The following is a 14,840-nucleotide window of genomic DNA, read 5'->3' as shown; positions in this document are numbered from 1 at the left end:
CCAGCCATCATCCTTTACTCCTCAACCCTGCTGCGGGTGTGGGGAAAGCAGCTCACATTACTGGAGCGTCTGGCTGGTACCAGGGCAGACAGTGGGGACATTGGCCTACAAAAATTTGAGTGTATATGCTTTGGTGGATTTAGTTGTGCCCTGCACGACTGGCACAGATGCTTACCTAGGTTCTGGCCCTCTCAGCTACAGTGGCTTTCTTAAGCTGTGTCTATTAGAAGATATAAAGGGCTAGTCCCTTTTGGAGTTTTTTTGGAGCCAGACACTTAAGGAAATCTTTGGGGATGCCTGGATGGCTCTGTGGGTGGTCATCTGCCTTTGACTCGGGGCGTGGTCCCGGGGTCCTAGAATCGAGTCCCACATCAGACTCCCTGCATGGAGCCTGCTTGTCTAGAACTCTGCCTGTGTCTTTGCCTCTCCTCCTGTCTGTGTCTCATGAATAAAAAAATAAAATATTAAAAAAAAAAAAAAAAGAAAAGAAATCTTTGGCAGGTACCTAGCTGATCACAGAGGTAACAGAAGTTGCAGAAACTTCAGTAACCACACACAACAAGGAATATACACTTTGCAAAAAATAGTTCGGAAAAGTCGCAAACTGGAAACTCCAACCCTCAACAAAGAAAAATCAGCAATCCATGAGGAGTGGGAAAATCAGAATCCTTTTTTTTTCCCCAAAAGATTTTATTTATTTATTCATGAGAGACACAGAAAGAGAGACAGAGAGAGACATGGGCAAAGGGAGAAGCAGGTTCCCTGAGAGGACCCTGACACGGGACTTGATCCTAGGATCACAACCTGAGCCAAAGGCAGACACTCAACCACTGAGCCACCCAGGTGCCCTGGAAAATCAGATTTCTAGAGTTATCACATTTATTTTCAAAGGAATAAGTTTTAAACATCTCACTCACTGACTAAAGAAATTAGTCATAATTTAAGGAATATTTGATGGATAAATCTATTAAAAACTAAAATTATACATTAAGATATAAATTACACATTATAAATAGTACAGTTTAAAACTATACAATTCAGAATTGATGGCATTTCCTTATAACCACGTTCAACTCCTTAATTACTTTGTCTTTCCTATAAATAGTACCTCTCAGTTCTCAGCCTTACAAGTTATTAAAGCAAAGTGCATTTTTATGTACTAAACTAACAAAAAAGTCAATCTGGGTGAGATGATAGCAGAATTGTTTGACTCATGCACTGCCGTCATATTTTGTCATATATTTGTTTTCATATAAAATTGATGTCTCCAAATATTTATCAAGCACATTAAAAGTATAACAATAGTCAATATGCAGTACTGGTTATAACATCAAATATTGCAAGTTTGGCCACATCTGAGGAGCTAGAGAATTGTCTTACCTTTTTACTCCGTAATCTCATACTTAGGAGTGAGGGAGACTTGGGAGAAATAACCCAAAAGAAGCAACAGCAGCACCTCAAAATTTGACCTTGGGAAATAGAGTCACTGCGGCTGTAATTAGTTAAATTAGGGTGAGGTCATAATGCAGTAAGGTGGATTTGTAATTCAGTATGACTAGCGTCCTCATAAAAAGATGGAGAATGCCATGTGGAGGAGGAGGAGGTTCGGAGTGATGTAGCTATGAGCCAAGGAATGCCAGAGATTATTGTGACCTCCAGAAGCTTAGGATAAGGCAAGGAAAGATTCCCTTACAGGTTTCAGAGGGAGTGTGGCCCTGGCAACACCATGATTTTGAATGTCTAGTCTCCAGAACTATGAGATGATAAATTGCTGTTGTCTTAAGCCATGGAGTCTGTGGTGCTTTGTTATGTCAGCCCAAGGAAACAAATACAATGGTCGACTGACTTTTGACAAGGGTACCAAGACCAGGCATGCAGAAAGAACCATCTTCTCAACAAGTGGTGTTGAGAAAAGTGGGTGTCTATATACAAAAGTATGAATGTGGATCCTTACCATATATAAAAATTAACTTAAAAATGCATTGAAGACTAAATTTACTTTATTTATTTTTAAATATTTTATTTATAAAAAAATATTTTATTTATTTATTGATGAGAGACACAAAGACAGAGGCAGAGATATAGGCAGAGGGAGAAGCAGCCTCCTTGTGGGGAGCCTGATGCAGGACTTGATCCCAGGATCCCGGGATCACCACCTGAGCCAAAGGCAGACGCTCAACCCCTGAGCCACCCAGGCACCCTGAAGACTAAATTTAAGATAAAACTGCAAAACTCTTAGAAGAAAGCATAGAGGAAAATTTTCATGGCTGTGGATGTAGAATTGATTTCTTAAATGGGTCTAAAACCACAGCTAACAAAACAAAAAATAGATAAATTGGACTTCACTGATATCAAAAACTTACAGGTATCAGCTAAGTTGCATACAATAGTTAAGCTATTAAGATATTTTTGACAACTAAATTTTCTTTAATTTTCTCAACTATTGAATTCCCCAAAATATAAAAATTGCATAAATTGAATCATAAATAACAAGAAATAAAGTCATGTTGAAATTATTTTGACATAGTGTGCAATTTACATTTTAAAAATGTATCTGGAGGGGGGGAGGGAAAAAATAAAAATGTATCTGGAAAAATTTATAGTTCTTGATATCTTAAATGTGCAGTAAGATTTCTAGAAACTGACTATAGCATGTAATATGGAAAGCATGTGTCTTGGTATGCACTTTGGTGTGTTTGGTTTTAATTTCATCTGCCGGAACATAGGAAAATCACTTCTGATTTGTACTAATAATGGTGACTATTGGGATCACTGAAGGAAAAAGAAGTAACATGTTCATGTATAGGTGAATGCTGTGATTCTCATTAATAGAGAGTTCTCATCCTCAGGGAAAGGAAACTATGAAGTGGGTGAAAAAAACTCAAAATGGTAGAAAATATATATTTGCAAATAATGTATTTGATAAATAATTAATATTTAGGATATAAAGAACTACAACTCAACAGCAAAAACCCAGATAACCTAATTCATAAATGGACAGAGAACTAGACTAATATATAAATGGTCAATAAACACATGGAAAGATGTGCAATATCATTAGCCATTGGGGAAACCCATATCAAAACCACAGTGAGGTACTGCTTCACACCCAGCAGGATCGCTATAATTTAAAAAATGGGAAATGACAAGTTTTGGTGAAGATGTGGAAACCCTAGAGCTCTTGTATGCTGATGGCGGGGATGTAAAATGGTGTAGCCGCTATGGAAAGAAGTCAAGCAGTTCTTCAAAAAGTAGACTTAGCACATGCCCAGAATTCTGATCCCAGGTATGCCCAAAGGGATTGGAAACAGGGACTCAAATGGCTGCTTGTACAGCAGTTCTTATAATAGCATTATTCACAGTAGCAAGAAGGTGGAAACAACCCAGATGTTTGGAAATATTGGTGATAGTAACAGAACATTGTGAAATGTACTTAATGCCACTGAACTGTGCACTTAAACATGCTTAAAATGGCAAATTTCATGTTATGTATATTTCACCACAATTTTTATAAAGAGAGAGATTCAAGGGGTATAGTGATAGATCACGGAACACAAGAAAGGAAGGAAGCTTGGGAGAGGTTGGTAGGAAGAAGAGGGAATGTCTGAAGGATTAAAGGCTGCAGTGAGGTTGAAGGAAAAGTATTTAGAGAGTAAGATTGAGAGAACTGGAATAGTAGCAAGATGTGTCGACTAATGTATTGGGATGGTAGCATTTCAAGAGTAGGATGTTACCAGGTAATAAAGTTGAGGATGTGCCTTTAAGTGTAGACTGCATAAGAAGTGTGGGAAACAGCAGTCTAGGGAATTAAACATGGTCAAACCCACACAGAAGGGCAGTCAGAAATAGGGTAGAAAGTAAGCCTGAGTTTCATATCAAAGATTAGTGGATGTCAGTGGTTGAACTTGCAGGAGCCAAAAAGGGAAATGATTTCTTTCTACTATATTTCTTAGTTCTGTCCTTACATTGCATTGTCGATCCAAAAGTTGTTGAATTTCTTTTTTTCAGACACATTTTAATAAGCCTGGTAGGTTGCCAGTGGCTAAGCCTATTGTAAAGTTGAGAGGTGTAGAAATAGGTTCAGGTAATATTTCAGCTCTTCTGTAGGTATAGAAGTTTTGATCTGTATCAAGTATTGATACAAGATCATTGTATGTATTGTATCAAGTATTGTCTGTATCAAGTACAATGATGGGGAAAACATTGGCTTCTTGCTTTTCAAAGTGTATAAGCAAGTCTTTAAAGGACTTTTCATTAGATTTGCTTTGTTGTAGAAGTGTGCACATTGTACTGCTTCAAAAAGAATATCTTTCCAATAGAATTTTATCTAGAATTCCATACTATATTGTGTTATAATTGTTACAAAATGTGTTCAATTTATAAAATAAAAAAGTCATTCAGCAAGCCCCATCTAATTAAATCCTACTTTGAGATTCCATTGCGGCCTCTAATTTTTTCTCTTGTAACAGATTTTTTATTTAATATAACCTCTGGGAAAAAAAAATAATATAGCCTCTGATTTATTTAATATAGCCTCAGCCTCTGACTGAGTCACAAAATGCTGTTTTTATCTTTCTTAGGAAAACGGGAAATCATTTTCACAACTTCATTAGTTGGCAAGATCTAAGAGCTGTTGAACTTGTAAAATCTTGGAATAATTCACTCATAATGAAGGTAATCTTAACTTCTATGATTTGGATGTTACTATTTTCCCTGTAAATATCCCTTTGCTGTAGGCTTAAGAGTGTAATGTCCTAATTGTTCAGTTTTACGACACTGATAAGAGAATACATACCTGTACACTCTTCACATCAGTGAAACTTCGTAGTAGTCACCCCAAAGCATATGTGGTGGTAGACTGGAGTACTTAACTGTGCTTCAGGAAACCCCGAAGAGGTTTAGAATGGCCTAGATGTTCTCATGTGAGTGAGAATTCATGTGGCTGATCTTGGAAAAAAAATAGACAAAATGCCAACTATGTCCAGAAAAAAATACAGAAATGTCTAAATTTCATCCTCTATTGTTATAAAAATGGAGAGTGGATATCGAAATAGATAAGTAGCTGACTGCCACTAGCTCTTAACCTGATGCCTACTACACACATAGTGGTAGCAAATGACAGTGGTGATGACCATGACAGTGACAATGTAAGTGCGGGATTATTGAGTCAGAGGGCAAGATAATTTTCTAAATGTGGCCAAACCTGAAATATGTGTTGTCATCAATATTGCATATTGCATTTTGCAATATTACATGCTCTAATGCCACACAGCTAAATGCCTTCTCAGTTAGGTGCCTGTACCAGATGGTGCTTCAGGGAGTATCTGGAGCATATAGTTTACTCAATAACTATTGGGAGACATTAATTTTATATGAAAACAAACAGGAATATATTATGGAATATGACAGCGATGCATGAGTGAAACACTTTTGCCGTAATCTCTCCCACATTGGCTTTTCTTCTGTTCATTTAATATATGAAAATGCACCTTGCTTTAATAACTTGTAAGGCTGAGAACTGAGAGGTGCTGTTTACAGGAAAGACTAATTAAGGAGCTGAAAATGATTATAAGAAAATGTCATGAACTTTAAATGGCAGAATTTAAAATTATACTGTTTATAATGTGTAATTCGGTATCTTAATGGATAATTTTAGTTTTTAATGGGTCAATTTGTCAAGCATTTCTTAGGTTAGTCAGTGAGGTATTTAAAACTTTTATCCCGGGATCCCTGGGTGGCGCAGCAGTTTGGTGCCTGCCTTTGGCCCAGGGCGCGATCCTGGGGACCCGGGATCGCGCTCGGTGCATGGAGCCTGCTTCTCCCTCTGCCTATGTCTCTGCCTCTTTCTCTCTCTCTCTCTCTGTGTGACTCTCTCTATGCGTATCATAAATAAATAAAATAAAAATTAAAAAAAAACTTCATAAAACTTTTATCCCTTTGAAAATAAGTTTTGACTTTGGAAACATTTACTTCTGTAGTATGAACTCCAAATCTCAAATGTAAAAACACTTAAAGCACAAACTCAGCATTTAAAGCACTTCTACTTGATATTGAACATGTGTATGGTGTAAGCTTTGGCTTCTCTTAGGAGAAAAATGTACACAGACTCCTGGAGTTTAGCATGCTTCCTTTCACTGTTGTTCTGAGTCTTGCCTAATGGTTGGTAAGGCTTCTCTTTGCTTTTAGCATAAAATCTCAACTCCTTACCATGGATTGATTGGCCTTGTCTAAAGCTCTGACCACTTCCCAGACCCTTTGTCCCTGAAGCTACAGAGGATTGAGCTCCAGCTTTGCCAGCCTGCTTTTGTTCTTAAAGCACCCAAGCTGTCTCTTACCTTCAGGCCTTTGTACCCTCAAGGGGCTCTCTCTCCCATTATGACTAGATTCTTCTCATCCTTCCAGGCCCAGCTCATAGGCCATCTCCTCCATGTGGGCTCTTTCCTGCTATCCTATTTATAGAGTAGCATGTCCCCAGCCCCTTATCCAGTCTCTATTATATTGTTCTTTATTTCTTTCACAGCACTTAATCACATTTCAAAGATTTTGAGATGTACATTTTTTCAGTTGAAATTTTAGTTGAGATAAGTGTAAATTCATATTCAGTTGTAAGAAATAATACAGGGATCCCTTATAGGCTTTGCAGTTTCTCTCAATGGTAACATTTTACAAAACTATACTGTAGTGTCACAAACAGGATATTGACGTTAATACAATGTGTAGCTCTTATTCAGATTTCATCAGTTTTACTTATACTTGTGTGTATGTGTGTTATAATTTCTGTACAGTTTTTTTCCTGTGTTCATGTATCTACCACCAGTCAAGACACTGAACAGTACCATCCTTACGAGGGACTCTCATGTTGCTCTATTTATTTATTTGTTTGTTTGTTTATATTTTTTCATGTTGCTCTTTTATAACTACATCCATCTCTCTCCTGTGCACCTCCCCACTGTCTTCTCATCTCTCGCTCCTTGCAATCACTAATCTGTCCTCCATTAAAAATGTTCTCTCACTTCAGAATATTATATACATAGAGTGATGTAGTACGAAACCTTTTGGGATTTTCTTTTTTTCACTTAGTGTAATTCCCTGGAAAATCCAAGTTGTATGTGCTTCTTTTTACTGCTGAGTTGTGTTCAGTGTACAGATGCACCACCTGTTTAAGGACATCTGTGCAAATCCCAGTTTTTGGCTATTACAAATAGAGCTGCTTTGAACATTTGTTTACAGAATTTCATGTGAACATAAGTTTTCACTTCTCTAAGATAATACCCTAAGAGTACAATTAATTGCTAGGTCAAATGGTAATTGCATGTTTTGCTTTATAAGAAACTGTCAGACTTTTTTTCCAGAATAGCTTCATCATTTACATTCTTACCAGCAATGTATAACTTATAAGACACCTTTTTCCCAATTTAAAAAGGGTGATTTTTTTAACGAGGATTTTTTTTAAGATTTTGTTTTTAGGTACCTCTACACCCAGTATGGGGCTTGAACTCACAACCTCAGGATCAGGAGTTCCGTGCTCTACCTAGTAAGCCAGCCAGGCACCCAAAGCAGGATGTATTTTTAACCATAATTTTTAAAAATCATTTTAACCATTGATTATATCTTAGCATTATATCATAATTTAACTAGCAGATTTTTTTTCTTTTTTCGGTAGTACATTCAATATTGGTTTATTTTTACATTCAGTGTCTTCTTAAATTATCTCACTTACTGATTTGATTACTTGTCTGTCTCTTCCCACTAGAATGTAAATTTCAAGAAGGCAGGGCTTCTGCCTATATTGTTCATTCTGCTTTCTCAAGGCCTAGCACAGTACATAGAAGGTACTCAATAAATATTTGTTAAATGTAAAAACAAAATGTTAATTGTTCGTATGTTGATTAAAAGTGCAAGTGTAAGAACTCTTAATACTTTTTGTGTGCCCCCTCCCCCATTATCTGCATTTTAGTAGAAGATCCCTGAGGATATTAAATCTGATTTTTTTTTAATAGAGGGAAGTATAGTATTCTTAGGAAGGAAAAACCTCTTTCAGTTTGAAACGTTCCTTAATATAAGGATTAAGATTTAAGAAACTCTTATCTTTTAATAAACAGTGTGTAAAATATAAAGAAAGAAAAGGTTTGAGCACTGAATAAGGTGAGAAGGAAGTTAAAAGGGTATAAAGTTAATATGATGAATAAGGTCTGAGGATCTAATTTATATCATAATTACTATAATTAATAATACTGTATTATATAATTGAAATTGACTAAGAGTAGAACTTAGAGGCAGCCTGGGTGGCTCAGTGGTTTAGTGCGGCCTTCGGCCCAGGGCCTGATCCTGGAGACCTGGGAATCGAGTCCCACGTCAGGCTTCCTGCATGGAGCCTGCTTCTCCCTCTGCCTGTGTCTCTGACTCTCTCTCTCCCCCTGTGTCTCTCGTGAATAAATAAATAAAATGTTAAAAAAAAAGAAAAGAAAAGAAAAGAAAAAAGTAGAACTTAAATGCTCTCACCAAAAAGAAAAGGAAAAAAAAATGGGGCTCATTGTTCAAAAAAAAAAAAGACTGAAATGTAAAGAGAATTGAATCTATACATTTTCTTGATTGTTGCATTTATTATTTATTATTTTAGTAAGTCAAAATGCTTAAATGTATATATATATACTATTATATATATATATATATACCACTAATATATATATATTAGAGAGAGCATGTGCGTGTGAGTGGGAGGGAGAGGCAGAGGAAAAAGGAGAGAGAGAATCTTAAGAAGGCTCTACGTTAGCACAGAGCCTGATGCAGGGCTCGATTTCATGACCCTGAGATAATCACGAGAGCTGAAATCAAGAGTCAGATGCTTAACCAACGGAGCCACCCAGGCACTCCTTTAAATATATTTTTTAGGGGAGGAGTGGGCAGTAACAGAGGAAAAAAATGCAAGAAGTAGGTAAATTCTCTGTAAGTGAATATTTTGTAAAACATTGGTCATAAGTAGAATTGTTCATCTTCATTCTTATAATAGATGGCAGGATAAAGTTTTTGTTTTTTGATTTTTTTTTTTTTACCATGTCTTAGAAGGCTTAAAACTCAAAGCTTGTTTTCTATGAAAACCTTTTTCTTTTTAATTAAAGATTTTGTTTACTAAGAAGTAAATTTTAAACTATATATATTTCATCTTTGATTTAGATAAATCTGTATAGATAGTATTGAATGAAATCATACATCCCAAATTTTAGGTACTTAATATATAGGAGTCTTTCCTTTATAATTTAAATTAATTTCATTAAAAATATATTTCTAACAGGAATATAATTTTCTCCCTTGACTCTCTCCCTTTTATATTAAAAGATTTTATCTTGAGCTTCTTGTGTTTACTAAAGAAGGTCATAGTAGATGTGTTACGTATGTTAGAATACAAATTGTCCACTTAGGGTAATATTGCTTTACTTTATTTTCTTAAGTGCTGGGAACACTATAAGTAGTTGAATGATTTGTTTGTTATTGGGTTTGTTTTCATGTGTGTAGAATTAATATAGAAATATCAAGCATCATTAAATGCATTTTCCTAAAATACCTTTCTTTTTAATAGCTATTACAGAATTCCTGCCGAGTGCTGCACTTTTTCACTAGAAATAAACGATTTTTAGCAGTCAGTTTATTCAATTTCACAAACCAGCATGTTTCTTTGAGATTGGCCTGGATTTTACAGAACCTGGTTGAGGTAAGGAAAGATTGTGTGTGTGCATGTACGCACGCACACATGTGTGTAAATTACAGAGAAGAAAAAAATAAATACAGTAATTTGCTTATTTGAGGGAAAATTAAGTGTCTACTACATATTGAGATGGAATACAGGAATCTTTACTCTGTTTTTTAAAATATTTTATTAAAAAAATTAAAAAAATATTTTAAAGTCATAACACACACACACACACACACACACACACACAAAGTAACATATAGAAAACTGAACAAAACAAAAATGTACCACTCATTGATACATTGTAGAGCAAACATCTGTGTAACACTACTAGAATCAAGAAATAGAACATTGTAAAAAAGAAAAAAAAGAAAGAAAGAAATAGAACATTGTGATACTATGTATCACATTTTCTTTCCACTTTGACACTTTTACTGTTATACTTAGGTGTGGTGTTTTTCTCCACACTATATTTTAGTTTTAACTGAATTCTTTTGTATTTTGTATAAATATGTAAATTAATTTTCTTCTATTTTCATTGCTATTTAGTGTTCAGTATTTGATTTTATCACTATTCATTTATCCATTCTTTTCATGTACATTTGAGTTATTTCTAGTTTTGGGCTGTTATGAATGATGCTGTCTTTTGGGGAACATATTAAAGGCATTTCTGCTTTATCTATATATAGGAATGGAATTTTTAGGGCATGAATGTGTGTGTGTATATATATCTTAACTTTTAGTGGATAATATAAAATATTTCCCATAATTTTTGATAATTTACATACCCACTATTAGTCATTGAGAGGACTTCATATTTTATTTAGCATGATAATTGGTATTATCAGGTTTTTTTTTTTTAATTTTAGCCATTTTGGTAGGTAGAAGTAATTTCTCATTGAGATTTTAGATTGGATAATAAAAAAAGAAGAGCCAACTATAATGCTGTCTACAGGAGAAACACTTTAGATTACAAAATACAAATCAGTTAAAAGTAAATAGATGGAAAAGATCTCTCATGCAAACAGCAACCATAGCTAAGTGGATATGCTAATATACAACAAAATAGACTTTAAAACAAAAAATGTTATTATAGCTAAAGAAGGGCACTTTATAATGATAGTCGATCCACCAGAAATATATAACAATTATAAACATATGTGCATGTAATAACAGTGCCCCAAAATACATGAAATAAAAGTTAACAGAATTGAAGGGGAAGGGCACCTCAGATGGCTCAGCAGTTTAGTGCCGCCTTCAGCCCAGGGCATGATCCTTGAGACCTGGGATCGAGTCCTATGTCGGGCTTCCTGCATGGAGCCTGATTCTCCCTCTGCTTGTGTCTCTGCCTCTCTCTCTCTCTCTCTCTGATTCTCTCATGAATAAATAAAATCTCATATAAAAAGAATTTAAGGGGAAAATAGACAATTCAATAGTAATAGCTAAAGACTTCAACACCCCACCTTTAATAATGCATGGAACAACTAGACAGATAAACAAAGAAATAGAAAACTTAGACAATAGTATAAGCTAACTAGATCAAACAGGTGTTTATGGAAAACTCCAATAACAGAATATACTTTCTTAAATGCACATGGAATCTTCTCCAAGATACACACATGCTACACCATAATGCAGGCCTCAGTAAATTTAGAAGGACTGAAATCATACAAAGTATTTCTCTGATAACAAAGGAGTGAAATTATAAATAACAGAAAGGTGAGGTGCCTAGCTGCCTCAGTCAGTAGAGGATGTGACCCTTGATCTGAGGGTTGTGAGTTCAAGCCCCACAGTGGGTGTAGAGATTACTAAAAATAAAATCCTAATTAAAAAAAAGCATTCACAGAACAAAATTTGGGATGTTCAAAAATATATGGAAATCAAACTATATTCTTACATGACCAATGGGTAAAAGAAGAAATTCTATGAGAAATTAGAAGATACTTTGAGATTAATGAAAATGAAAACACAATATACCAAGTCATGTGTTGCAGCAACATTAGTGTTTAGATAAAAATTTATAGCCAGACTATATTACCTATAGAGACTGTGTTAACAACTGTCTAACATTCTAACTTAAGACACTGGCAAAAGGTAGCAAACTGAACCCATAGTAGTAGAAGGGAAGAAACGTAAAGATTAGCCTGAAAATTAATGAAATAGAGAGTAGAAAAAATAGTTGAAAAAATCAACAAAACAATGGTTTTCATGTCTTTCTATGGCTTGGTAATGCATTTCTTTTTATCACTGATTAGTATTTCATTGTCTAGATGTATTTCAATTTGCTTATCTAATCACTTGTTGGAGGACATATTGTTGCTTCTAATTTTTGGAACTTATGAATAAAGTTGATGTAAACATTTGTGTGCAGGTTTTTGTATAAAGATAAATTTCAACTCATTCGAGTAAATACCTAGGTGTGCAGTTGCTAGATTAGACGATAAGATTATGGTTAGTTTTTTAAGAAAATGCCCAACTATTCTCCAAAGTGGTTATACCATTTTACATTCCTACCAACAATGAATGAGAGTTCCTGTTGCTCCACATCCTTGCTAACATTTGATATCAGGGGTTTGGATTTTAGCCATTCCAATAGGTGTGCAGTAGTATTTCATTGAATTAACTTGTAATTCCTTGGCATAACAATATGATGTAGAAATATGACTTTTCTTTCCTTCTCTTTTTTTTTTTTTTTAAAGATTTTATTTATTTATTCATGAGAGACACACAGAGAAAGAGAGAGAGAGGCAGAGACACAGGCAGAGGGAGAAGCAGGCTCCATGCAGGGAGCCCCATGTGGGACTCCATCCCAGGTCTCCAGGATCAGGCCCTGGGCTGAAGGCGGCGCTAAACCGCTGAGTCACCAGGGCTGCCCTTTCCTTTTCTTTTTAAACATTGGCAAGGACTTCTAGGATATATTGACTAGAGGTTTGGCCACACACATCCTTTTCTCATTCCTGATTTTGGGACAAAAGCTTTCAACATTTCACCATTTAGTATGAATTTGTAGTAGATTTTCTTTAGATACCCTTTCTCAAATTAAGGAAATCCTCTACCTTACTTAGTTTGCTAAGACTCTTTATTATGAATAGATGTTGAATTTATCAAATACATTTATATTTGTTATCTGTATCTGTTGTCTAAGAGTGGCATCCTACTTGGGGTTTGTAGAGTGTCTTGAATTCATTGCTTGATTTCTTTTCATTGATTTTTAAAATTTCTCAGCCATTATCTTCAAAAGTAACTTCTGCTCCATTCTTTTCTGTCTTGAAAATTTGATTATGTGCATGTTAGGCCTTCTCACTAACTCCCCTTTGTCTCTCACTCTTTCATATATTCCTTTTTTTTTTTTTTTTCATATATTCCATTCTTTTGTCTCTTTCTTACTTTATTTTGGATATCTTCTTCTAACCTTTCTCTCAAATCTATTCTCTCTTAAGTTGTTCCTAATGTGCTAATAAAACCCATCCATTAGGGTGCCTGGGTGGCTCAGTTGGTAAAGCATCTGCCTTGGGCTCAGGTCATGATCCCAGGGTCCTGGGATGGAGCTCCATGTTGGGCTCTCTGCTCAGTGGGGAGCCTGCTTCTTCCCTTTCCCTCTGCCCCTCCCCCCTGCTCGTGCTCTCTCTCTCTCACTCTGTCAAATAAATAAAATCTTTTTAAAAAATCCATTAAGTTCTTAATCTTTTAGTTCTAGAACTTTTTGCTTTACATAATTAGCATGGCATTTTAAAGTGTATAACTTTTAATTCTAATATCTGTAGCCCCATAGATTCTCTCTTTTTTTTTTTTCATGGTCTCCTGTATCCTCAGATGCCTGATTATTTAATTTCTTTTAAATTTAAATTACTTTATGGATGTATGATTAACATACAAAAAGCTGAATGTATTTAATATATGTAACTCCATGAGTTCGATGAGCCTGGTTACTTATTTGTATGCACGTGTACGTATATCAGCTAGACATTGTATTTGCAAAATTATATGTAGAAATTCTGGGAGCCTTAACATAGCACTCTCTTGCTCTGAATAGGGTTTATGTTTGTTTTTTCCATTCTTGTAGGCACCAGGATTACCTCCATCCAGTTAATGATTGATTCAAAACTGAGTTGCAGTTCCTATGACAGCTTGTCTTTCTAGTTTATCCTTACTCATAGGGTAGAGCCTTTTTTTTTTTTTTTTTTTTTTTAAGATTCTGTTTATTGAGGCACCTGGGTGGCTGAGTCAGTTAAGCGTCTGCCTTCAGCTCAGGTTGTGTGATCTGACAGGATGGAGCCTGTGTCAGGCTCCCTCCTCAGTGAGGAGTCTGCTTCTCCCTCTCCCTCTGTTCCTCCTCCATCTCGTGCTGTCTCAAATAAATAAAATCTTAAAAAAAAAAAAAGAAGAAGAAGAAGATTCTGTTTATTCAAGAGATTGTGCGCACAAGGGGGGGGGGCATGAGAGGGGATGAAAGGGATGTGACCTGATATGAAGGCAGATGCTTAACCAGCCAAGCCACCTAGGCACCCTGAGCCATCTGAGGTCTTAATCCAAAACAAGGAGGATTGACCTGATGCTCCTACCTTAGGAAGCCCTAATGTTGACTCTGTTCTTGTAGCCTCATATGAACCTACTATCTGTTAGAGGACCTGACTTTCAAAATTTTTTTTAAGATTTTATTTATTTATTCATGAGAGACACACAGAGGGAGAGAGAGGCAGAGACACAGGCAAAGGGAGAAGCAGGCTCCATGCAGGGAGCCCAATGTGGGACTCGATCCAGGTCTCCAGGACCATACCCTGGGCTGAAGGCAGGCGCTAAACCGCTGAGCCACCCAGGGATCCCTCAAATATTTTTTGAATGGATGGATGAATTTACACTATTTACCAAGCACTGAAATACAGATTAACCTTAATCTAATCTGGAACAAATTTTAGAATCACAATTTCTAAATTTAAAGAGTTTGAAATAAAGTAATATTACTTTAAACACTCCATATTTAAGTGGTTTAAAACTCGAATGGGATTTTCAAAGTATTTGTTATAAATAATCTGCAAATGACTACTTTTTTGGAACTTATGTCATGTGTTTTCATTTTATTGATCTTTTCTACTGTTCAAGTATAATTCATCCTTAAATAGATTAATTTGCTATTCTTTTTATCTCATTTATT

General features: G+C 35.5%; 1 protein-coding gene across 2 annotated transcripts in view; it reads left to right on the top strand.

The window, feature by feature from the left end:
- Positions 1–14,840, top strand: part of GK5 (glycerol kinase 5) — a 69,336-nt gene that overhangs the window by 18,067 nt on the left and 36,429 nt on the right. For both annotated transcript variants that reach the window (XM_041733808.1, XM_041733809.1), the window contains 2 exons: positions 4,581–4,674; positions 9,578–9,709. In XM_041733808.1, coding sequence (XP_041589742.1) covers positions 4,581–4,674; positions 9,578–9,709 — 226 coding nt within the window. The remainder of the gene's footprint in view (positions 1–4,580; positions 4,675–9,577; positions 9,710–14,840) is intronic.

The sequence above is a fragment of the Vulpes lagopus genome, chromosome 19 (genome assembly GCF_018345385.1).
Source record: "Vulpes lagopus strain Blue_001 chromosome 19, ASM1834538v1, whole genome shotgun sequence".
NCBI classification, from domain to species: Eukaryota; Metazoa; Chordata; class Mammalia; order Carnivora; family Canidae; genus Vulpes; species Vulpes lagopus.
The sequence above is the reverse complement of the archived record's forward strand: the minus strand, read 5'-3'. Positions and strand labels throughout refer to the sequence as shown.